Source organism: Anoplopoma fimbria, chromosome 24 (assembly GCF_027596085.1).
Source record: "Anoplopoma fimbria isolate UVic2021 breed Golden Eagle Sablefish chromosome 24, Afim_UVic_2022, whole genome shotgun sequence".
Lineage (NCBI taxonomy): Eukaryota > Metazoa > Chordata > Actinopteri > Perciformes > Anoplopomatidae > Anoplopoma > Anoplopoma fimbria.
Window position 1 is genome coordinate 3,127,923 of NC_072472.1, and position 26,975 is coordinate 3,154,897.

At 37.4% G+C, this 26,975-nt stretch overlaps 1 protein-coding gene across 1 annotated transcript; it reads right to left on the reverse strand.

Annotated features, from left to right (window-relative positions):
- Nucleotides 1–289: 289 nt before the first annotated feature.
- On the reverse strand, nucleotides 290–26,516 carry LOC129113065 (prolyl 4-hydroxylase subunit alpha-2-like). The gene is given in 16 exon segments (XM_054625188.1): nucleotides 290–836; nucleotides 1,200–1,256; nucleotides 1,259–1,295; nucleotides 1,702–1,770; nucleotides 3,721–3,780; nucleotides 5,161–5,214; nucleotides 6,925–7,024; nucleotides 7,278–7,348; nucleotides 7,717–7,893; nucleotides 9,057–9,253; nucleotides 10,900–11,139; nucleotides 12,447–12,584; nucleotides 15,180–15,331; nucleotides 15,969–16,065; nucleotides 17,593–17,692; nucleotides 26,456–26,516. Coding segments are annotated over 15 exon segments (1,602 nt in total). The 5' UTR covers nucleotides 17,675–17,692; nucleotides 26,456–26,516; the 3' UTR covers nucleotides 290–765.
- Nucleotides 26,517–26,975: the final 459 nt, after the last annotated feature.

Consider the following 26,975-nt stretch of genomic DNA (forward strand, 5'->3'; position numbering starts at 1 on the left):
AGCAATTTACAAATACAACTTTTGTTGCATCTTCTTATTCCGAAATGTTAAATGTACTTATTCTTTTAAAGAAGTTTATATATGACATTGAAATAAATCTGAATTAAATGCTCTGACACCATTTAGTATGTTTTTGTTGCACTTTCTGTACGTTTTAGGGTTTTTAACAGCTAAGATATTAGCTAAATGAAATAAGAGCTTTTCTGTGTCACCACTAATGCTACAGCTTTTACTTTGAAAAGTTGAAAATTGCTTCCAATTGTGTAAAAAGAATTTGTAGGCCTTTAACTTCTATCTCTTTTTCTCCTGTTTTCTCTGCTAAATCACTTTAACATTCTGGATTTACCCTTCGAACACATATTGCCGACTCTTCTGTCTGTTTCAATGTGAAATCGCTTTCCCTCCTTTTCCCAATGATTAGATAACTTTAATGCGGGAAGTGCATTTAGTGACAGTGTGGTCTCCATGGTAACGTAGCTCTGACAGCTTTAGTAGCTAAAAAGTGGCAGGAGGCGGGGCTAAGCAAAGGTGTAATTCACCTATTTCATAAAGTGGGGTCAATGTAGGGGTGCATAACAGTATGTGTCTTCTGGTTAAGAAAAGAAGAAATTATCCAGACAAATTCCACATAAAATTGTCAACATTTTTCCGTAAAACATTTTTTTATCCTGTACAAAAGTTGAGGGAGAGAACACTAAGTTTTGCCAGAATGAAGTCACTAATGAGTGTGTGTGTTTTTGCATGTTCTTTAGGTGTTAGTTAACTTCAATCCACTTCTGTTAAACCACAGGGTCTCCTGAACTCTTGTCCACGCTCGTGAATCCACTTGTTTGACACTGAAAAACAGAAAAAACGAAACAGGTGAGGACCAAAGATAACCTCTGTAATAGGAAACAGAAACAAACTATAGGCCTTCACTACAAATTTAAATGTCGGCATGTGGTGAGCTTTGCCCCATAGATGTTTAGTGTGCGTTTCTAATAGAACATCAAATGTGAAGATCTTGATTACATACATACTCCTAATTATTCAGCAGCGTTTGGTGATTTTTTTTAGCATTTTTCAATTTGAATTCACCCATCTTCTTAATTAACAACTCAGTTCATAAGCGCAATTTCAATCAGAATTTAGCTACTTACTAATCCCATTTAATGTATCAATACTTTCTTAATTTGTGAAGCATCTGAACTTTGACTCACCCCATTTACTTCCTACTAAGACGGGACAGGCTGCATGTCTGGTCCGATAGTCTCCTCGCCGCTCTTGAACAGATTGTACCAGAACACCGCCGTCCCCTGTGGAGAAAGTTAAAACATTAAGGTGACATCTAGTGTGCACAAGAGAGAAAGGAAGGGTTAAAGATGACCTGGAACACAAGCGGTTTTTAACACTGATAATTGCAGCAATATGATCACATAAAATATTGTGCATTTTGCTGCAGCAGAATGCAAGATTAGCAGTGGACAGACGCAGAGGTGCACCCTCACTCACCAACGGATATAGAAATTTCATCTTCCACCAAATTTCATTGCCAAGTAATGTCTTTGATCTCTCAATAATATCTTCTATCATACTGTCAGGATTTACGTAATACTTTCCGAGTCCCGACACGTTAATCATTAAACTAAACATGCTGAACACACTATGAATTGACATTTAGTATTTCTTTACACAAAAAGACAAACTCCATGTTGTCGTCACCTTTCTAGGCCAGATTGCTGCTCCAAAGTCGGGGAAGACCGTTGCACCTCCTGCTTCGACATCACTCATCTGAGAAAAGACAACAAACACTATACTCTGCTATTCAACAATCCTTAAAAACCTCTTTTGCCTTCCATTTATTTTACATTTCAGTGCAACATATAACAGTAATAATAATAATATTGTTTGCATTTAAGTAACCAAAATGCAAATAATGTCCTTTTTGAGTATGTGTATACATCCAGAAATACAAGTGGATGCTAACAAAAGACAAGACAAATTAAATGTTGAGTTTTTATGTAATAAATGATGGTAGATGTTGTCCAGCATTACTATTTGCACCAACACGGAATAACAAAAGTGGCTATTAACACCCAACTACTAATGAAATGTTCTGCCATAAAGGACTATTCTCACACAGTTAATAATAGATACTAAAAAAAACAATCTCCTGTGAAGGTGAGAAATAAAGTGCACAAAATGATAAGTCACACATCTTTTCACAACAAAGGAATGCCAGAAAGTTTCTAAGTGCACTACTGAGAGAGAAAAGACTAGAACGACTAAAGAAATACTTGAGCAGAGCAAAGAAAAATTAAATATCATCTTCTTTTAAAATCCCCCACCAGTTGTTTTTTAATCACATTGTTTCAGGTAATTTTTCATAGCTTTGATGATCAGTAGTGTATCTATATCTTTACGAGTGAAATATGTTTATATATATATTTTGATACAAAAATATTTTGATACAAAAATGTAAACCAGTTTAAAACCAACATCTACTGGCAGACTGAGGAGAGAGGAGTATTGATTAAAAGTAACTTTTCAATTACCCTGTAAATCAAACTAATTGCTGGCGTTAATGCTAATAGCTAGCATGCACATATCCTAGTCTTCCATGTAAACTCAAATAAATGAAAAAACACAAATGTTCATTCGAGTTTATACTGTATTTTTTCACTAAAACAGACCCATTGCAGCACTCTTCAATCAAACAATAGTGCACATGCTAGAAATTAATATTAGCAATTAGCCCTAGCAATCATAAGCTACTTGAAAGCGTAATGGCCACCATGACTTCAAAAGTCCGGCTAGTTGTTAAAGTTTTGAGACCAAGTCCAGCAGTTCACGTAGTGCCTTTAATGTTAACTGTAACTGTAGCATGAAATCATGGTGGAATCAACAAGCAAGCAAGTTATTCTACACTTGTTATGGAAGGACTTAGATGCTGGATGTATATTTTATTCCTGTTCTAGAGGCATTTTTTGAATTTAAACATATTTTCCTTTCACGAGCCAATGGTTTCACTGTACTCTTATCTGTTATACTTTTTTTTATCCTGTTCATCTCTTATAATCCACTTGTTTATTTAGAATAAATAAAGACTGAAGATATAGATAATTATGTCCTGAAGCAATTCAACATCATGTATCAAGGTCAACAGCAAACTTGAATCAAGAAAAACAGATTCTAGTGCAAACCTTATCAAACATTTTTTAGTTTTTCTTCTCATTTTGTGTATAATTGTATTTCGTACAACCCAGTGTTAGCAGGTGTAAAATAAAGAGTGGCTTCTACATCAGCATGTTAATGGAGGACGGCCAACTAAACTCTCCACAATATGAACTGGAACTGATTGACAGAAAAACTAATATTTCAAATATTTACAGCCTCTTGCCCCGTTACAACGAGCAGCTCTAGATTTTGGACTATATGACTAAAGGCCAAAATAAGAGTCAATCAATCCAAGTCCCAGATTGAACCAGAGCTTATGCATTTTGCTCACGAGGCTGAAACAAAAGAAGTACGTAGCGTAGATTCTAGAGGTCACTACCAAACACGACTCGGCCTTCATTCAACGGCGACCGGATGCACGTACTTACGTAGTTCAAAAAAGTCGCCACACGATTTCCAGTGCCTAATCTTTTGAAAGCATCAGGCTCATCTTTCTACAGAGATAAAATCCAAGAGTAAAAACAAACGGTTAAATACTGCTCGCTTGCAGGCACGTGTACTTACGTAGTTTAGGAAGGTAGCAAGTCTATTTCCGTCACGCTTGAGGTGGCTGTCAAAAGGACGCTGCAACAGATTGTTAGAACATTTCACAAATCACAGGAGACTCTCAGCAGGAGCCCAGCCACTCACGGCCCCGTAACAACACATTATGTATTAACACTGCTTCCTGTAATAACAGGACAAAATGAAACACATTGCACTGTGCAGATAACACCCGCTTTTTGTATTAAATTATTGCAAATTGCAGTGGTTAATACAAATTGCAGCAGTTGCACTTTTGAATATGTAAACCTGTAATAGAGAAGAAAGTCCCGCCCCTTTCCAGTGGACCATTATTTCCCAAAATATATGAACACTAGTCAACAACAAGAAAGAAATACGTATTTGATCGTGTTTGAATTGTGCCTTGAATTACACATATGATTTATGTAAAAAAAAAGATAATTTTGCACGTCAAGAAAGTCTCATTTTGTCCTAAAACTTTATTGAAAATACGTAATTAGAAAGATTTTACGACGTCTCTCTCTGAAGCTACGATGCCTGTGTTTTGTACCAGGAGGAACTCTGTTTGTTCTTTCACTTCCCAGCTGATAAAAAGAGTCGCTGGATAAAACTCGTCAGCTTAGATAAAGTTACATTCGTGTGTGGAACATAGCTAAGTTAGCGAGCCAGCTAGCAATCCTAGCTAACGGACATTTTGGTGTTTGTGACACACAAAACTAAATGTCAGTACGACAAACTGCAACTTTCTAAATTGACATTTTAAATTGGAAAACATGATGTGTGAAATTCAAGGAACAATTAAAATAGGCCTTGCCGTTGACTATCGTACATATATTTTCCCAAATAAGATCTCATGGTGGACACTGGAAGGGGGCGGGACTTTGCCTCTCTATAGATCAAATATTAAAGATTGTTCGCAGATGTAACACACAGAGGGAACGTAGCTCCAAAGTATCTACAAAGTATAAAAGTCAGGGAACATTCAAAGGATGGATGGTTTATCAGTTTAGAGCAGAGAAACGCAGGAAAGATAAACAGCTGTTCAACAAGCAAACCAGATATTTTGATGGAATGAATACAGACATTATGCAGAATTCAAATGATCAACATGAGCATGGTATTTCTATGGAGAGATCTGAATCAAAGGGAATTAACAAGCAGATACATTTGCAAAAGAAGCCACAAAGAGAACCACACATTACATATAATAAGAGTAAACTTTAGTAATCCAGCACATATTAAAGGAAAGGTGTGGGAGGAAGAGAGAACAAGGCAATCATTTAAAGACAAGTTGTTGATGTCCAAGGCAAGTTAGGCAATCTGCCCATGTCACAAACAATTACACTAACAACGTAAGGTATCTTATTCCCAGGATTATAAAATACCTTACATTGTAATTGACAACATGCCACCTCTTAAAAGTTCTGTACACACACTCACCCTTGAGAAGTCATAATGTGGCTCGTACTGTCCTCCAACTCCATAGTTAGCGACCTGTTGAGCCATCGACAAAGATGATTTATTATTTACTTACTAATTACATTAAAAAATTCACTGGCAACTCTAATGCATGTACATGCATCTTTAAAACTGAATATTGTGTTTTATTATTAACAAGGCAAAATACGTAGTTGATAAACATATTTTTCCAGTGATTCATTGCAATACTTCTAACCTGACATATATAGTAGCTGTTGAATTGAGAATAATTTGATTAATTGTTGAATGTAAAGTAATCCAGTGAGAACTGAGTTGCATTATCAGTGAAGGAATTGTAATTTATTGATGCCTTGAACACCTCAAACTAATTAAATTGGGGTTGGAAAGGAAAAATCTCAGAGGCAGACAAAGAAAATAGTTTTTTATGTTTTTCTTATGCTCTTACTGAACTTCTTACTTCAACAAAAAAACTAGTGCAGCCGGAGTGAGACTGAGTGTGGAATGTTTGATCAATCTAAAGCATTTTAATCCCTTCAAAAGGCTTTTATAAAATACCATGTAAGCTTTTGTTTCCTGTGAGGTTTGTGGTGGTAATTTGTACCCATTTTGTCCACTGTTCTACTTAATTTGCTCTACTTCTTTGACCAAAAACTCAGTTCTTAGGCTGCTTTCACACCTGTAGTTGGGTTCATTTAGTCAAAGATGTACAATTAAACATGAAGTTATACAGACTGAAAGGAAACTCGCTGATTGGACAGTTTTGGTGATTTTAGAACTCCCTTTTTGGGAAATCAAATTAAATCTGCTGACAGAAGTTTATGCAGCACTTTAATGCTTATGACGTGTTTATTTATGTTCTTTCATTAATACCTGATTATAAGTATAATTAGACTGCAACTAGACCACGTTATGATGAAGTCTGAACTTCTGGGTGCACACAAACTCGTGCATGAGGAGCAACAGTGTGAGATCACAGTCACAAACTTTTGAGCTATTAAACAGGGAAAATAATCCGCACTGACGTGGTTGTATGCACGGCGTTAAATAACATTACAGATCAATAAGATCGTCTCTTGAACAGATTTAATAATCAGCAGTTGGATTTATTTGTAGTTTTGCTTTTGAGATTGAGCTAAAATCACACATCTGTCGTCTTGATTGCTTTCACACGAGCCAAAACAAACCGTAGTAACAGAGCACACGAGTCTGAGTTTGCATATATATATATATATATATTTAATTATTATGTGTTTGTATACTTATTATTTTTTGTGGAAATGGGGGAAAATAATAAATGTAAATTTATATTATATGTTTTCACTTTGCAAATAGTCCAATAAAAAGTGCCGATTTAATGTGAATTACATTATTAAAAACGTTTATGATGCAAAATGATCTACACAAAAGAGACTGCTACTTTTATGTTTTTTGAATGAAATCGGCAGAAGTAAAAAGATTACGTTGGGATATAAATGAATTACACCACTGTCACATGAGAATAAGCCTTTTTTTAGACATGTAAAAGTTTATAAACTCACCAGAGGGGTATTTACTGACCTATTTTATAAAGTAGAACAAAACTTTAAAATCTTTCAAGCTTGTTTTTACCACAGATCTTACTTCAATTTCATCAACATATGTTTGTAAATGATTATCTCTAGTAGAAATGGGAATATGGATGTCAGATTTCTGTGTAACATGTGGCGTGATGATGTAATAATTAATGTTATATATAATAAATCAGTCGTTTGTGTATTACGTTACCTGTAGTAACTCTGCAGTGTCTAGCTCGAGGCCTGTGATGTCTTCTATTCTCTGGTTGACTATGCCGATGACCGGGTCGTCCACCTCCTCCAACCATGCACTGAAAACACAGAGACGTGCACGTGTATATGTGTTAAGAGCACACCGAACAATGATCAAACTTACCTCAGGGTTTCCTTGTAGCAAAGTAAATATCAAATAATGTTTTGTGAAATAAAGAGTGAAGGGTAGTTGGTAAAATGACTGAATCCCTCAAAATAATTACAAAAAAATCTCAATACAGTGATGTTTGGGGTACCTTGCATTACACTACAAATTGAGCCAATGATAAATAATTAAAAGCTGATAATAACCTTTTTGATACTCTGTAGTTGGCTGTGGTCAGGACGCCTGTTTTGGGGTCGCGGACTGTTGCTCTGGCAAGCTGAAAAAAAACACATAACACAGAAATATAAATGTTTGTCATCATTATCATTACATCTCAGAGTTCATCCACTCTTTACATTTCTTAAACATGTAAGTAAATATTTGTCTTTTCATTAGTCTCACCTATAAAGTGCTGAAGAAATAATGTTTTTTAAGCCAACAGGAAGTTAGAATTATATTCTTTCATTGGAATTTGGATTATTGCGGAAAATGATCTCTTACTTATTTATAAACTCTATCAGTACTGTATACTCTAATTTTGTTTTATTCCTTGAGTTTACTTTTTTAGATTTATTATCACTTATTTATTATCATTATTTTTTAATTATTATTTTTTAATTATTTATTATTTATTATTATTCTCACCCTGGGTTTAGCCAGCTCCTTAATCTTCTGCGTCTCCTCCTGGGACAGCATCTCCAGGTATCTAACGATGTGAGGGCTGTCCCACTCGTCCTCCTCCTTCATGGGCTTCAGGAGGAGACGAGGGTTCCTCTTCCCGTCCTGGTAGCGACAGAACAGGCGGCTGCGTCTCGCCTCGTTCTGGTGAAACACAAAGGATGAACAGGAAGTGATGTCATTCTAAGAGAGGCTCGATTTATAAGGACTGGAACTGGACTTTTCGTACTGCAGGTTCTTGTATGATTAAATTGTTATTGAATATATTCCTTGAATTATTTTTGAAGCTCTAATCTAAAATCAAAATGATCTATCTGTTCATTATAAATTAATTTACAACAAAAGCATTAATTACAACAGAAGATCAAACTATCAGGTGTTTTACAATTTAAGGCGAGACTTTACAAAATAAAAAAAGTTTCATTTTTTGATTTTATTTAGCTTCCATAACATGTCTTCTTTCAGACTAAAAGAAAGAAAACATCCAAAATATACATCTAGGTGTTTATTTTACTACTTTGTCTATTTGCATCTGTAGATTTCTCCTAAATTCACCAAAAGTTACCATTAGATAATGCCTCATTTGCATATTTAAACATTACATTATAGAAAACTTGTAATACAAAAATGAATTGTCTTAATGTCAGGAATCAGTTTGGGAAGTTTCATGCTGATATCTATTAGTACATTTTTTTTTACCCTATTCACCTGTAGTGTCATTTCTTTAAAGGCCGTTTTCTCTAAAGTCTTTTCTCAGACTCTGATCCATAAATCTCCACTTCAGTAGCTCTTACATACACCAAACTTTACAGCTTCATTCCTCTCTATGTTCTGAAGGTTTCTACAGAGGGGTTTGTTCATAAATCAATCATAGCCTGATTTATACAACATTTTATTACTAAATACATTTTTTTTTGTATGGCTTTTGACATTATTTTCTTATTTATGGAGTGATACAAAGACATATCCAAATGTCACTCCATAAAAACCTTTGACTCTAATATGTCAAAAGAATAAAACAAGAATTTTGAACCTGGCTTCATCCAATGTTCACATTTCTGTTCAAATTTGATAAGATAATGCTTAATTTGCATATTTGAACATTACATTTCAGAAAACGTGTGATACAAAAAATGATTGTCTGAATGTCAGTATTCAACTAGGGGAGTTTCATGGTGATATCTATTAGTTTATTTTTTTACATCACCTGCAGTGTCTCTCATCACTTTACGTTAAGATAAAGTATTTCTTTACATTACAGACTTCCTGCTTCTTCAAACGCCTTTATGTTTCTCTCTGTGTCTCACCATTTGGAGCCCCTCCCCCCTGCAGAGAGCCTCGTAGGTCTCCCTCTCTGGGAGGTGGTCTTTAGGTCTCTGGTAGGTTCCCAGCTGGATGGGTTCCTCGGTGGCCGGCTGGTATTTCTGGTCCTGCTCGCTGAGCTGCTTTGACAGCAGCCGCTCGTAATAACGCAGGTTTCCTCCTGCCCTCTGGTGGCCGGGGGCTGTCAGTGCAAGACAAATATGATTGTTACAATGGTTACAATGGTTAAAGAAAATGATCCAAACAGCAGGCAGGTGTTTTTTTTCTTGTCAAATGATCACTGAAACCAGTTCTATGTCTGTTCTACTCCTATTCTATTTCTATGGCTTTAACTTTGTATTTTCTTTGTTGCTATTTTTGCTTTTTTCCTGCATTTCCAGTTAGATTTTGATTTGCTGAACCTGGCCCTTACCTTGCGTTTTGCTTTTTCTATATCCTCAACAGTTGTCTTTTTTGATGCATGTATGAGCTGTTATATGTGAATTTTTAAATGTTACTATTGCAGCACTATTGCAGTGGCTCAATTCATGAGATTGACCTGTAAACAACCACAGATCTAAGAAAACGATGGTCTGCAGCTGTCAACACAGCGACTGAAATAACAGTCTCAAACCACCAGCTCTTACTCCCGACGGACTCCACCCTGCAGCTCCTCCTCAGAGCAGAGCTGCAGTGAGAGAGGAAGGCGGAACGGAGCGATTAGTGGAACGTCTACCCATCAATTACCTCACAGAGCGGCTGTATCGGTCAGCTAGCTGGTGTCTGTGTGTGTTACGGGAGGAAACGGAAAGATTCAACGGTGCGTCTTAAAAACTAGAACTATTTTAGAGTTCTAAAGGCCTGAGAGCAGGAACCCACTGAACCCGACCTCTACGGCGGAAAGAAAGACCGACTCAGAGATAAATGAGTGAGGCTCAGGAACCTAACTGACGTAATGTTGGTAAATGGTTGAGTGTATAAATACAAATGGGCACTTTACTGCAGCAATTTAGTTACCTTGACAACGTAATAACATATTAAATTGTGGGTAATTATTCTATAATTTTTGCTCCCCGATTTTAACGTCTTCCAGGTTTTTGACTCATGAAATGAAAGGTAATTTCTCAATTTTTTTGTCAAAACAGCATTTATAACTAAATGAAAAGTAATGTTTGATGATTAAACCAGCTGTCATGTAGCCTACGGTGGCATTGCTCTGCTTTCATGTGTTTTTATGAATCATCTTTATGAAGCACAACCAACTCTGCTCCCAGTAGACCACAAATACCACAAAGAAACTGACTACATAAATCTGTGCAATATAAAAATATGTGCAATCCACTGTACAATACTACAACTAATCTGTCTGTTTATAAAATATTTTTAATGTTTATTTATTATTCTTTACTGTGTTATTACTTATATACTTATTTCTAATACTTGTTTTGATCTTGTTTTTTACTTATGTCTCTTGTTTGCACTATCCTCTCTGCTGCTGTAATCCTGCACATTTCCCCGCTGCGGGACTAATAAAGGATTATTTTATCTTATCTTATCTTATTCCTTAACGTTTCTGTGTAAATGTAATATGCATGGCTGAACACCAATGTGCTGTTCTCTTTGTTTGCCTTTTTACTTCTTTTAAATCTCCTGCTTCCACTGGTGACCTCATCTGTAACGTCCCAATGCTATGAATTATGGGTAATTCCTTTAGGCAAAGTCTGCATAAATGCGTACTAACGGAATGTGTTCATAACGTGTTCGAACGTCCCTAAACTCTGTCCGTTTTTGCGTCATATGTATCAGTGAGAACCCTTATTTTAGCTCAATGTCATCGGCACAACTCACCAACAGCAACCAGCCGCCGGGTGAGCTCAATGGCTCGCGGTAGGTCTCCCATCTGGTAGACGGAGTAGCTGAGGTAATCCAGAATGTCGGGTTTGGAGGCCACGGATTCCTCCCCCCCGTCCAGCTGCTTCAGGGCCTGCTGCATCCACAGCACGGCGTGGTAGTAGTCGCCGTCGTTGTACGCCGTCTTCCCCATATCGAAGCAGTCGTCCACCATCAGCAAGGCGTTGGAGTGAACACCTGAAGCAGGAATCAGTTGATTTTACCCAACAAGAATTATGACATATGCATCACATTTTATTTACCAAACATGGATCATGAAATTATTTTTTAAAAGTCTTTAATTTACAATATTTCTACTTTTAAGTAAAACTTTTTTTTATTCTTGTTTTCTAATGATTTCATTTTGGAAAAAATTCAGATGCTCATAATATATTTAGTATTTTATTTTAGGTTTCTTACCTTTATTCTGCACATTTCCCTACAGGGGATTAATAAAGTTTGTCTCATCCTAAATCTTCTTGGTTTTTTTTTTTATCTTAAAGATTAATTTATGAAACTAATCTAATCTAACTACTATTCTCTGGTGTTACTAGTGCCCACCTGCTTCAGCTTTTTAAAGTTTCTGCAGAATTAAGTATAATCAAAACCATATTATGTTTGAAGACAGAAATCTTTTTTTTTCAGAATCTTTGATTTACAATATTTTCGATCTCGAGCCACTTTTTGGTGATTGTCGTTTTTTATTCTTGTTTTCTAATGATTCATTTTGGAAAGAATTCAGATGCTCATAATATATTTAGTATTTAGGTTAAGGTTACTACCTATATTGTGCATATTTCCCTGCAGGGGATTACTACAGTGTGTCTTATCTTAAGTCTTCTTGTTTTTTTTTTAATTTTAATGATTAATTTATGAAACAAATCTAACTTAATTATGTTCTCTGTTGTCACTTGTGCCCACCTGCTTCAGCTTTTTTAAGTTTCTGCAGAATTGAGCATTATCTAATTTCTACCTCAGTAGGCATCCTATTTTATCACTTTTTGGGCATTAATCAATTATACATTTGTATTAAGTTGTTTGATGGCTTGCAGGCTGGGAAAAGCAGTCAGTCATCTAAGGTGACTGAATCCTGGCTTGGCATGAAAAGCAACCAGCACAAATGCTCACAAAAACACAACATAACACTGAAGGCACACCTTCTCATACCTGTGTTGAATCTAAATCGGGTCTAGAATGACACGGAACTTTGAATACTGTCATGAAGATATGTATTAAAAAACAAAGCTGAACTTGTTGACAACAGATTCAACATGTGTCCTTGTATGATGCAACTATAACTCAGTCATTCGTTTCCTAACCACACAAAAATGTATCCTCAATCAAATCATTATCCAGAATTAAAGTATTAACTCCAAAACTCAAACGCACACAATAACCAGTTTAAAATCATGATGGGTGGGTTCAGTGTGCATTCCTCTCTTTCTTTCATTAATGGTCACACTATTCTATCCCTCTGAATGTGTTCATGTTCAGTCCTTGGTTACCTGGCAGCTTTCCTCTGGAGAAAGCCTCAGAATCCAGTTGGTACGTGTCCTGAAGACGCATCAACGCCTTGGCGGCACCCGTCTCATCCTCTTCATCAGGGAAGAACTGTCTGTGTATGGACATGTTGGAAATGAACCCTGGAGAGAAAATAAAGTCAGGATGGGAGATAGTTAAAGCTACAACAAGGAACTTTCATTTTGTGTTGATTTTGGCGCCCCCTGTGGACAAACGTGGTAGTGTTTCAGAGCACCGGAGTCCCTTTAGAAAACTCTCATTTTATTGCAGCAGGGTCTGACAGTTTGCTCCTCTCGGTTCTGGTTCTGGTTTTCCCTTGCCTCCCTTCCCTCCAGCAGGTCTCGTAATATGTCCTGGGTCTCCAGCAGTGAGGTGAAGCTCTGCTCCTGGAGGAGGAGGAGACGCTGCTGCTGCTGCTGGGAGCTGAGCTCTCCTCCTCCCTCCGGAGCTCCGGCTGCAGGTCGAAGGAGACAGTGAAGCCGGATCTGGGTCTGTCCAAATTGGACTGGTCTCTGCTGGAGGCCCCAGCCTCTTCTTACATTAAATGTTCTTCTTAATTAAAATCAATACCATTAAAGTGAAACATTTAATGGTATTGATTTTCATTCATCAAATTTAAATGCATTTAACAATAAAACTACAAATCAGCCCGTTGCTTCTAATGGACTTTTGTCCTCATAGTCATCCTCTTTCTCTTCCTCCTCTGTCAATCGATCTCAATGTGTTTACTAATGAAAACAAAAGGTTACAACCACTTTTACAAATCAGTTTTATGTATTCAGGCGTATAATGGATGGTCGATACAAACCTTCCTCTGTTCTTAACTCAGATGTGCATCTGAGTAAATATATTCCTTCTCATACTGCCAATCAATCAATCAATCAATCAAATTCAGTTCCGTGTCTTGTGTGTTGCTTAAGATGATGACTAATCATTTCTATGTTTAGACGTCTGTATTCTCTTTATTCATCCCTACATATCCAATTTCACCAGCTGCTGCTCAGCACACCCTGATAAATCATAAAAGAAACTCCAGAGGGCTGATCTGATATTTTTATTAAATATATTTCTATGATTGGACTTGTGATGCACTTTTAATCTGCTTGAATGCACCTATACTGTATGTTATGTACTATTGACAAAAGTCCAAATTCCATCGTTCTTTTTGAATATCAATGTTTGTTTAAACTTTCTTTATTGACTCTGCAATGTGAACGCATCTGTGTTGCCGAAACATAAAGCGGAAAAAAATATGGTAAAGAATCAATTCTGTTAAACTACTGTACATCCAGTCTCTCTCTTTCTCTCACAGACTCAAGGCCACGTATACAGACTCATTTGTATGACACGTTTTCTGCTATCTGCCTCACAGACATTCAGGTCCAAACAACTCACACAAGAGAAGGAAAACGCGGCCAAAATATGCAGAGATGAGGAACAGCTGCAGCTAAAACATGACAGACTCAGAATCAGAGCAGAGATTCCACACTGCAGCTGTAGTGGCTCTGCTCGCATCCGCTCTGGATTATATCTTTGCTACTAGCTCTCAGTTCGTGCTGAAGAAAGGTCATAGAAAGAGTGGTGGAAATACAATGCAATTCATAGGAATCATTGGACCAGATTCAGACTGGCTAAATACGACCCAAACATAGATCAAACATTTCTTCGTTGCCATGACGCTGTTCTGCTTCTGAACTTCTGGTGCCCTTTTCTGTAAATCAGTAATTGCAGCTTTCTCTCAAGATGTTGAAATCCCTTATGAACCCTCTCCTAACGCTGTTTCTTCGTACTTTTTCCACCAGATACTTCACTTCCTGCGCACCAGAATTACTTTTATTTTGCCTTTGTAACACATTTAGCAAAATGGGTACTTCTTTTTATGAAGCTAGAGAAAGTCCGAAAAAGAGGCTGAGCATCGCACAGAGACCGTCGCTGCAAAAACACAGATCAGATCAGCCCCTGTATTTAAAAACACCTACTACGTACTATTGACAGAGGTAGTATGCAGTACTGCGTTAGTTGGCAGTATAAAGTATGAAATTGTTGAATGGATTTATTTTGCAGTCTGCAAAGCTTTAGCCTTTAAACAAGCTCTTAAAGCGACAGAAAAACAACTCATACCACTATTGCAATATTACTGAAAATACAACTAATTGAGCTTTGAGTTTTGTTTTGTATATGACCCATGTTTCTTTATTTGATAAGATATAGCATGGTTTAGCTCCCCCACCCACCGCACCCAACAATTTCTTCAAACAGCTCATGGTGAAACATAACTCGACATAACTGAGGAATGCTACCCCTACAAATATGAACATCATCATAATTAGTTTTATTCATCCATTTACTATCAGCTTATTGACCGCTTCACCGCGTCCTGAAGGTCACTTTCTGAAGGAGCCAACAGATTCACATCATCTGCATAGAGCCGAAACGTAATTCTGAGGTGACAAGGGTCAACCCTGGTTGAGGCCAACAATTACTGCAAATATGTATTAGTTTAATGAGTTAAAACTAATGTTTAAGAGGAGTCAAGCTGTCTCAATAAGTATGTCTTTGCACCGTCAGACGATGCACTTTCCTTCCCCAATGCCAGCTGGCGAACGAGCTGTAGCAACGCTCCAAAACTAACTAATCACACAGAGCTCCAAGCAAAATAAAACCACAGCAGACTTCTCCTCTCCTTCCTCCCTTCCTTCTATCCTTCCTTTCCTTACCATCAGAGGGGTTCTGCAGCACCAGAGTCTCCAGTTCAGACCACTCAGTGTTGAGTCTCTTCATCAGTTTGTAGGCGTTCACCGGGTGGGCCAGGTAGCCCTCTGGGTCGGAGGTGGACACTCTGGTCAGAGCGTCGAGTTTGTTGGCCCAGCTATGAGACAAACAGATAGAACAGGTGTTATTACTACTGTAAAAGATGCTTTACAAATATATATGTTATAATTCTACATACATGTATCACCTCATATTGACTTAACCTGAAAAAGTGAAAGCTAATGTCCCTCTCCTCTGGTGAAAATGTGTTGAAAAAAGGGACTAAAGTTGTGTTACACTATATAAACTATTTACTGTACACATTAAGTAAAATCATTATAGACATGGTAGGGTAAAACATGGGAGAAATGTTTTCTTTTCGTAACAAAAACACAACAATTCTTAGTTTCAGGTGATTAAACACGAGAGAAAACATACTTATACATATTATTTTCCATTTCGTCTAATAGATTCCCCTAAATGCCAAACACTGTTCCTTTTAAAGTATCAAAACTTTAAAAGTAAAAGTGATTAAAATATTTTAATATATAACATATACACACAGTAATGTAGTTTGTTCTGGTGGTTCCCAATCTTGAGGTTGCGCATGTCAAAGGGCCACAAGATAAATCAGAGGATTGTGAGATGAGACACGCCTACATTCTGTCTTTCTGAGACTGTATGTAGTGAAGATACTGTTATCATATGAAACTAGACATGCTTAGTTATTTTTAAATCACAGGGTTTAAATGTACCTTTTGACAGCATCGAGCTTGGACTCCTCTGCTTTAATGTAATCCCTCAGAGACTGGACCAACTCTTTTTCTGTGTAGATCAGGTCGGTCATTTGGCCTGCAGAGAGAGAGACGGACACTGAAGATGAGTGAGAGGAGACACTGGAGATAAAACCAGCAACACCTTTTTCCATTTAAACCATGTGTCGCCTTCAAGTTTTCATAGAGTCAGGTGTCAAAAATGTATTTATTTTAATACTTTTATTGAGTTTTTCCAAGACAAATATTTCTATTTCTAATTTAAAACTGTTAAAAAAGCTTCCTGTAATATGAAAGAGTTGCTATAGCTAACAATCCCACTGAGAACTTCTACTTCTGTTGTGATTTGCTTTAAAGGCCAATAAAAAGTACTTCTGGTAAAACCCTGTTTGCCTCAGACTAAAGAGGTAAAAATCAGACAGTCGGGCTCCAATGTACAGAATTACTCAGCAAGCTACAGCGGGTCATTCATCTAAGAGCCTCTGAGTGGATACTTTGGGATGTAGCGTGCATCTTAAACAATTCCATGGAAACACTCAGCCGTGATTAATTCAGAGGGGGTAGAAGCGAAGAGGAAAAATGAAACACTTTCATTGTTTCTGCATGCAACCACTATAACTGACCAGCCTAGTGCAGTAAATCAAGATGATTTAAGTGACTGTGTAGTACCTGCTGATTGATGTGATGCAAACTCTGTAAATCAGTGATCCTCCAATCACATAGATGAAGCACAAAGGCAAAGCTTATGGGGGATATATATATATATATATTTAGATATATATATTATATATATATAGTTTACTGTTCTATTTAAGGAATCAGTGGACCACAATTATTTCTCTTAAAAGCTATTCTGGATAACTCAAAATAAATCCAGACTTTACGGGCCCCTTCACCACTTCCTCAATTTAAACCTTTTTCTTTGGAAAACAAAAGTCATGCATTCCTGAGCCCAAAAACTCTGTTCTGGTCCACACGAGGAATTCTGCTGATGATCCTATGAAGTGCTGCAGGGATGACGTATTACAACTTCCAGACCAGACGATGCTCTGGTAGCGACCTGTCAATCACTGTGTAGCCCCGCCCTAAAGCATACCCTGCTTTATGGTCTGTTTGACTCTAAATGGAGCATCATTTACTAAATGAACATCATGCTGTATTGAAGAAGACTTGAAACTAGAGATTGAGACCATAAACTCATGTTTACAATGTTTACTGAGGGAATAAATCAAGAGAGAAGTAGAGTCATTTTCTCATAGACTTCTATACAACCAGAGGAGTCGCCCCCACGCTCATGTGACCCTAGTGTTGTCAAATCATAAAAGTGGTGTTCATTTGTGAAAATGATCTTATTGAACAAAACAAGTATATTTTCTGCAATAATCCAAAATTCAATGGATAAACCAGATTATTTTTTTGTTGAGTGAACCAGTGTGATGCTAACTTACTGTTACAAAAATACGTCATCTCTGCATATTTTCAATTTCAAAGCAACATTCAGGGTTTTTGATGTGGACGTACAGCATAATAACTATGCATATTCACTAACAACAACTAATATAACAAAAATAACAAAGAAGTTGCCCGTATAGCTCTTCAAACCTACTGATGGAGGTGAAGATTTCTGCCTGCGTCGTCCAGCAGCAGCAGAGCAGGATGAAGAGGTTGAAGGACAGGAGCTTCCTCATTCTGTCTCTTTCAATAACCTGCAAGGACAAAAATAATCACAACAGATTTGTAATGGATACAGTTTTGCATATTCTTGTCTATCAGCATTCAACACAAGCTGTTTAATATCCCATTCTGTGCTTTGCTTTCATATTGGCCATGATAAACTGACAAACTGTGTTTAGATTTCAAAATGACCTTCTTATTCTTGGACCACACATTTTCTTTACCCCGAGTCATCGCTTTAGGCAGTGATGATGTGTTTCCGAACCAAATGAAATGATGGTCTCTCAAATTTCAAAGTTTCCAGCATGTTTCCTAAGAATGAGTCACTAATCCTTCTGGGAGGCATGCTGTCATAATAGCCTCTAAATATATGCCCAGTTCTCAATAAGAGAGAACAAGGAAGGATAATGAGGGAAAATAATAGTGTTTCTACAAAATATATGGAGTTTATATCTCATTTTTGCCTCTCACAAACACAGCCTCAGGAGCAAAATATATATTATAAAATCACAATCTCCAACTTAAATGAAAGCCCAATTTCCCCAACATCTGGTTCATGTAATGTTATGTGAATAGAAGTTAATTCTCCTTTTTTGCAGTTCAACATAGCTCCCAAATACTTCATTAGTCCATCACTAAATAAAGCTCAGTTTTCTTTGTGATAAAATCAAAAAACAGAGCTTGCACTGCAGAAACTCACTTTCAAATGGTATCCACAAATCAGGGTAAAAGATAAGGTTATATATCCTTTAAATGCTAGAAAGGAATTAAAAAATATATCTGAAAATAACTACAATGATCAAATGGATGCATGTCCAATAATCTACTTTTATGGTCTGTTTGTGTTCTTAAACTACTAAATGCTAAACTATGTTAACCAGTTAGTCCATAACTGTGTCCATCTGCTGTTTGGTAGAGTAAAATACCAAATAAATATACAATAAGATTTAAGTTAAATTCTTATTTTACTAGCTTTTACTGTTCAAAAATACATGGTGGTGAAATCCAGAAGCTGTGTGGACTTTAAGCAACTGTAGAACCAACAAATGAGCTTGAAAAATGACAACTAAAAGATGACGTATCACCAGAAAACCTCCGACCAGCTTTGTTTGTGTAGATGAAAAGCGACACCGCTCCACTTTCTCCTCTGGGATTGAATTCTACGTTACCACATCACTTCTCAGAGATGACTGTTTACCATTGCCTGTGTAAGACATGCACATATACATCCACACTTCCAGGTGAAAGCGCACAGACACACAATCATACTTGTGTTTGCACCGCTATCCAATCAAAGGCTTAGAGAGATGGAGGTTCTGAAGCAGAAAAGTGGCACCTTACCTATCGGGGTCGTCATAACTTTGAGAGGAATCTGAAGAGGAAATCATTTCACTAACAGGACACCTGCTGACAAAATACAAGTCCACTCTCTATTGTTGATAAAATGAGTCATGACAAAGAGTTGAAGCTTTAAAGCTACAGTTGGTAACTTTAAGAACAATAAGCTTGTGTCATAGTTTGCTCAAACTGTCACTATTTCCTCTACAGATAATCTGTGAATCATCCTACTCGTATTTACAAGAATCCATCACACCACAAGACAGATAACCAATCAGAGCAGAGGAGTCTGTGTTTGTAAAGCTTGTTAACCCAACTGTCAAACTATCCAGTGCTGATCAAATATGAACCAAGATTCTGTTACTGCATAACCTCTTTCTCGCAATATGACAATTGTTGACAATATTATCGTTCAACAACATATTGGTTGGATAAAGGTCCTTACATGTCCACAATAACACACATATATTGAATTATGCAATGCCTGTAATGAATTTACATTCAGTCCCTCACTTTTTGTCTTGCTTTCTTTATGCTAAAAAGGAAAAATAACATGCTAGCATACGTCTGATTTTGTATTTTGTGGTTATATGAGTAATTTATGGTGCTGTTAGATTGCTGCCTGGTGGCCCTGTTAATACAGCTTTGTGGGGGAGAGTTAACAGCTTTGATCGCACTGAAATTGTAGTTTTTGAAAGGCGAAATGCCAACAAATGTGGATTGAAAAAGGATATTTTAGATTAAAACATTTTGGGAATTTATTACATCTATCTCTTCTGAATAAAATTTGACTTTTGGACCAAGAACTGAGATAATTACAAAGACACATCTGTCTGCCACATCTGTCAGACACATCTGTCTGCCAATTCTTCGTAAAAGTCCTCAGTAAAACAAACATGGTGAAAGGGAAAGTTTGCCAAATGGATCCTTTTAATGAGGCAACCATACCAAATGGCACAAACCAACAGCAGGTGTTAATAGTGAACGGCTGTAAAATGGATTTAAAGTCATTTTGAATTCTAGTTCCACTTTCACATGTTTCAGCCCTGTATGCCTCAAAATGAACTGCAAATAAAAACGGAGCTAAAATTATTTTTAAAAGCTGCCTTTATGACTTCATAAACATCTTGATCAAGAGACTTTAACTCAGCTTTAGCATTTACAACGCTGCTTTTGTTGCTGGAATGTACCACATTGGGTGTTACTGCATGTCAGAGTCTGTGTAATCAAATATTTCTGAAGAGGACTGGAAGAAAAACACGTATCTGGTGTTATGTTTTGGTCTAGGAGCAAAAGCATTTAATCAGTTTTCTCCACTCAGACGAGTCATTCCGTCTCCTACAGGATGCAGATCTGTCCTGACTTGTTGGGAGTTTGAACAATAGGAGAGATAAGTTTACATACTCTACTGATGTGTGAATTTAAAATAAATATTAAGATGTCCTGCTTGAAGATATTGAAAAGGATTCAAGCTTCTTTTGATGGATTATGTCGGGGATAATCCTTTTTATATACAAACTACGTGTGAGATGCAGCAGTCGACCTTTTTCAGTCCCAATCAGTAACGATCAGATACCAATGTTTAGAGCTTAAATGACCAAAGATTTAATCCTCAACTGTTTAGATAATCGATTAATTCAATTTAGTATTTCTGGAGAATATCTTTAAAATGTTGACAAAAAACAAACATATGTAGATGTCATCTTGTGCTTCGGGAAACAGTGATTTTTCACTTTTTTCACATTTTATAGACTAATCGATTAATTGACAATAGTTAGTTTCAGCCCTAGTGTTTAATTAATAATCTGTATGTCTCTCTGTCTATGTGTCACTAGGATCATTGTGTAACAAGCTTGACTTAAATATTACTTTCTTAACTTTGTAAAACTAAATGTAACAAATAAATACATAGATATAAATTATACTCTATAAATTGTAATTTATTATTAAAATAATACATATTGTACACCAGCCACTTCTATTTTCAGACTCAACTTTAGAATATTTAAAATTAACAGGGAATGAAGTTCAAGTGTAAACCTTTTTAATGCAGCAACACATTGGTGAAAACTTAAACAGGACTTAAAATGACTTAACTTAAAATAGAATTTCTAGCTATATTAGTTAGTATCAGTCCGATATCAGTGCATCAAAATCTTTGCAAATTAAACCAAATGTAACACAAGAAAACAAAGCTACAATATGGAATGAACTCCTTTGCCATGCATATTGAATAACTTTGTTTCCACCACATTACACGCTTATTGAAAAGACTTAATACATATTGTTTATGCATGCATAATCCTTATGGTCAGTTGGCTTGGCTGCACACAGCAAATGGATGTTGCTGGACCATGAAAGCGGAACAATATCAGCACCAAAGCATTGCCTAAACTATCTGGGCTGCAAAACTCTCTTATTTTCAGCCTTCATGTAAATGAAAGTGAATATTTTGCATATATTTCATTTTGTTTTTCATGCATCTATTTGCGAAGATCAACGAGTCAGACTGGCAAAGGTTTTTAGAAGAAACTAAAGAAATTAAAAAAGAGACAATTACTGTGCAGCTTTATAAACAACTCTCAAATCTTGCACTGTTTTTAGCTTCTAATGTGTTACAGGGGAGTGATTTTGGTTTTCCTAATGGGTGCCAGCTCAGATAACTACCACGGTCCCTAGCTAACAAATGAAAGGGACAGATCTCTCCCTCCTTGTAATTTACAGCCTGTGCGATGGCTCAGCCCAAACACAGCCTCCCCTGTTGTTGCAGGCAGTAACACCCATGTCACATTCCTGGAGAGAGGCCTGTTACATTTGCACGTTCCAGACTCACAGACCCTCAATTGGCATTTCTGAAAGAGCACTGAGTACAGGACGGGTCATGAGAGGACAGACGAATGTATTTTTGAACACTGAGTGCACCATGTCTTCCTGTGTTTTATGCATTAAAAAAAAGCTGCAGAAAAACAATAACACACAGCCTTTCCTCAGAATGTCAGATAACACAACCTAGCTGAACCAAAACACTGTATTCTTGCTCATCCGTTCTCGTATCTAATTTATCGTAATTAAGACAACAAACCCACAGGAGATCCATTTAAGTTAAATACTGGGTTGAAGTTTCTCCAGACTTTTGCCAGTTTTACATGATAAGTGAGGCTCCAGATGAGAGATAAGAAACCACAGTAACACCCTCTCTGGCAAAGCAGTCAGGATCCAAGGTCTCCAATGGGGGGAAGGTTTACTTAAGGAGCAAACGTTTCCTCTAAAACAGGAACATTTACAACATCTGCTGCTCTTCTTTTGGCTTCTTTTCTTACTTGAGAGAATAAAACCTGGAGGGTACGAGCAGCCAGCTGTCTTTGGATTACACAAGCGCCAATAGGGGAAGTTAGCAAAATACTTTTTCCTGTTTTCAGGGAAAGCGGAGTAAAAAAAAAGGTCAAGATGTTTGACAACTAATAAAACCTAACACGCATCTTTCTAAACATTTTATTTTCCCAGAAAGTTTTAAAAATATAATTTCATAGCAAATGCAAACGAAGAGCAAAGATGCAAAATAGAAAAATAAGTAAATGAAACACCTTATTGTGTTTTCTTTGGGGTGTTTTTGCTTCCCTAGTCTGAGAGAAGATATGTTTTCTCAAAAAGGATCAGTGCATGAAACTGATGTATTTGCTTGTAGTTTGTCACCTTAAGATCCGCTTGACAACTGGGTGGTAACATGATTTATGTTACTGAAGAATGGGAGAAGCCCTCACAGACCAGATGCTGTTTAACTCTCCACACAGTGAAGCCTGTAAGCAATGAACTGAGATAAAAAACATTCAAAAAAATAGCTGACTGGTATTTTTCTGACAGACGTTAATCGGTAAGCCGGGCTAACATGTGCTCTCCACGTAGAGGCTAAATACAGGCCCACGCAGTCATGCTGACACACGCAGAACAAGCTTATTTTCTGCGTGCATATTACATAATACATAGCACATACGTGTGCACACATGGTATCCACAGAACGGGAACACGCTCAGACAATCTCTGCATGTCGGAGGTTGAACTCGCTCCACCAGAAAAGAAAAGTATCTCAGATTCAAAAGTTTCAACTTGTCATTGGTGTGTATTTCAATTTACACAGTAAATAGCTCCACCTCAATTAGACTACACTTAAAGTTACTGAATCAGTCTCAGTTTAGTCCTGATCCTCTATGTGACCTCCATCAGTAAACCAGACCATCAGAGAGAAGATCGTCTGTTTCTATAAAGTTATTCTTAAAGCTCGTCATCGGAGCCACCGGGTCGGATTCTGGTGAAACCAGATGAAATCATGAAGGTTCACCAGAAACTCCTTCAGCTCAGACTCCAGCAGAGACCAGTCCACCGTGGACAGACCCAGATCCAGCAGAGACCAGTCCACAGAGACCAGTCAGTGGACAGACCCAGACAGACCCAGATCCAGCAGAGACCAGTCCACCGTGGACAGACCCAGATCTGGCTTCACCTCAGCCTTTGACCTGCAGTCGGAGCTCCGGAGGGAGGAGGAGTGCTCAGCTCCCGGCAGAAGCAGCGTCTCCTCCTCCTCCTCCTCCTCCTCCTCCTCCTCCTCCTCCTCCTCCTCCTCCAGAAGCAGAGCTTCTCCTCTCTGCTCCTCCAACACCGACACCACGATGCTGGAGACCCAGACCATATTATTGGACCCGTTGGAGGGAAGGGCGGCAACGGGAGAACCAGAACCAGGACTGAGCGGGTTTAGACTGTCAGACCCTGCTGCAGTAAAATGAGAGGTTTTCTTAAGGGACTCTGGTGCCACTTTTGTGGAAGTGTTGCTGAAAGAATAGTGAAATGTTGCTAAACTATTCAACAAGACAGCAAATGTCCTGAATGACCTCTGCTTCGTATCAGTACAGTCAACTCAGTGATTAACTGAGTGCACAGAACTTTGCTCAGGCTTTCACTTCCCCGCAACATTACATCAGGGATGAAGAATGAACATCATTTCAATTTTTTCCGCAATTTCGCAACTTCATACAGCCATTAAACCAATAGAAACACTTCTTACAGATGTACTGTAGTTTCTCCCTTCTCCGAGCAAAAAAGGAAGGAGCATTTCCAACACAGTTTATCTGACCTGTGAACTACATACACAACATCTAGTTTCGCTTTGTACAAAAGCCTCTGATGAATATCAGGGAGGACAGTTTAGGAAATCTCTGACAACAGCAAAGGGTTAAAAAGTTTTCTAAGTGCAAGTTGATATGAATTTGTTTCGGATGCAAAGAGAGCTTAAACATCTGGAAGTTGCATGGATTAGTTTACATAAAGCAGCACACACACACACATTTTCTTTTATGTCCAAGAGTACACATACACACATTTTCCTGGTATGTAAACACTGAAGGTTTATATAAACGATGTTTAATAAAAAATGACACAGATGTTGTAATAAATACGAATCATCCAGACATGTAGATAAGCATTGCATCAATATTTATGAATCAAATAACCACACAACCAGAAGAAAATAGATAAACATAGAAAAAGGGAGATTAGAGATATGACTTAATAAAGCCGTTCTCCTGAGAGTTCATGTCACCTGACTTACAGCCAAATTAATGCTGACAGATTTTGGGCATTGCTCTTTGTGCTGCTGTTCCATTTATACCAAATCAAATTACTGCCAGTGTACGACATATGAATGGCTGCAGGGCATCGTTCACCTGGCGTGCATGCAGCCTTTTATTCTGGGACTGAATGGACAGTGATAGTTAGTGGTATTTGTAAAGGGTGGATAAAGTTTAAACAAACCTAACAGGAAAGCATCACACTGGACTTATGAATCAGAAACTGCACTATTGATGGGTAACAACATGAAGGCCTATTGTGAAGAAAGAATGGAATTGATATCAGAACTATAAAATCACTAAAACATTATAATCAAACTGCTCGGAAAGACATCGTGAAAAGTATGCAATTTTCTTATTAATTACTAAAAGTAACAGGAATAATACAATCTACTGCTCCACACTGCAGTCCACCTATTAAAGTATTTTAAATTAAGGAGAGCAACTATCTAGCCAGCCGCTAAATTTTACAGTTTAAATCACCACACACTGTTTTCGTGAATCACAGTAGCCCCGCCCTAAAGCATACCCTGCTTTATGGTCTGTTTGACTCTAAATGGAGCATCATTTACTAAATGAACATCATGCTGTATTGAAGAAGACTTGAAACTAGAGATTGAGACCATAAACTCATGTTTACAATGTTTACTGAGGGAATAAATCAAGAGAGAAGTAGAGTCATTTTCTCATAGACTTCTATACAACCAGAGGAGTCGCCCCCTGATGGACATTAGAGAGAATGCAGGTTTAAGACATGAAGCATTGGCTTCACTCTGCAGAACCGGAGGTTTACCGCCTGGTGCTTTGCTGCCATAAATCAGTTTAGTTTACGGTTGCAATGGCAACGGTTCAAGTTCATTTGAATGGGAATGTCAGTTCTACTCCTATTCTACTTCTTGCACAACCAACACTGCTCCAAGTAGATAAGATAAGATAAGATAAGATAAGATAAGATAAGATAAGATAATCCTTTATTAGTCCCGCAGCGGGGAAATTTGCAGATTCCACATACCAAAAATATAAAAATCTGTGCAATCCACTGTGCAATATTAACAACCAGTCAGTCCGATTATATCATAATTGAGTTTTAGTTGTTTTATACACTTATTTTACTCATTAATTATTATTAATTATACCTTTACTGTGTGATTACTTACTTATTGTACTCGTTTCTATCTTGTTTTTCTACTCATGTCTCATGTCTGTTCCTTTGCACCACCCACTCTGCTGATGTAATCCTGCAAATGTCCAGCTTTGGGACTACTTATGGATTCTTTTATTTTACTTTAAGTTCACCAATAACATGTCTCTTGTTTCTTGTAACCCTCTCCTCTTTAAAATAACATGCAGAGGAATTCTTTTTTTTTTTTTTTTTTTTGCTCCAGCTGGATAGCATCAGACCCCGTGACGTCAGAGAGTAGTTTCTAGAAATCCCCAACTCTTTTCTGGTCCCAGTTTACTGTCAAACATCTGGATCAACAGCAGCAAACAACCCAAAGTGCGTCTTTTCATGCACAAATGTCACCAAAGCAAACAGAGATGCTCTGACACATGAAATAAAGTTTGCAACAACAACAACAACAACAAAAAAAAAAAACTTTCCAGAACTCCTAGTTTCATTTTCAAACCCTGTGAAGCTAAAGCCCAGCAGAGTCTAAAAACCATCAGGGGACTGGAACCAAACAAGGTCTTCAGTGTCTGGCACCAAAAAGAACCCAAACCCTCCTGTTGGACCCAGTTATTGACACCAGTCCCAGGGTGTTGGACAGGCTGGATCAGGTCTGTAAGCAGGCTGTGATGTAATATATATATATATGTATATATGCAATGGTTTCTTACCGTTATCCTTGGGTTGGCACACCGGGGAGTGAGCAGGACTGAGCAGGGCTTCAGCTTTTTGACGCTGCCACGTACAGAACCTCCAGGAGGGATTACCCTAAAGCTGCAAATAGACACGCAGGGACATTCCTTTGTGGAGTTTTTTTTTATTATTGTGTTTTTGCCTTCAAGTGGACTTTGTAAACTCTGATTTCTGAGATTAAGATTGGAAAAAATGAAATGTTTTATACATAATAGTAGCTCCATTAGGTTTGTATATTAGGAGTTAAACATACCAGGACTAGACCCATTAATGCTTTAAGAAAAACTTTAATACATTACATTTACATTACATTACAGTCATTTAGCAGACGCTTTTATCCAAAGCGACTTACAATAAGTGTATTCAACATAGGTATTCAAGAGAACTACTAGTCACCAGAAGTCATAAGTGCATCTCCTTTCTTAAACAAGCATCTTAAAGCATAAACCAGAGCAAAAGTATAGTGCAGAGGCAGATTACTACGAAAACAATAATTGC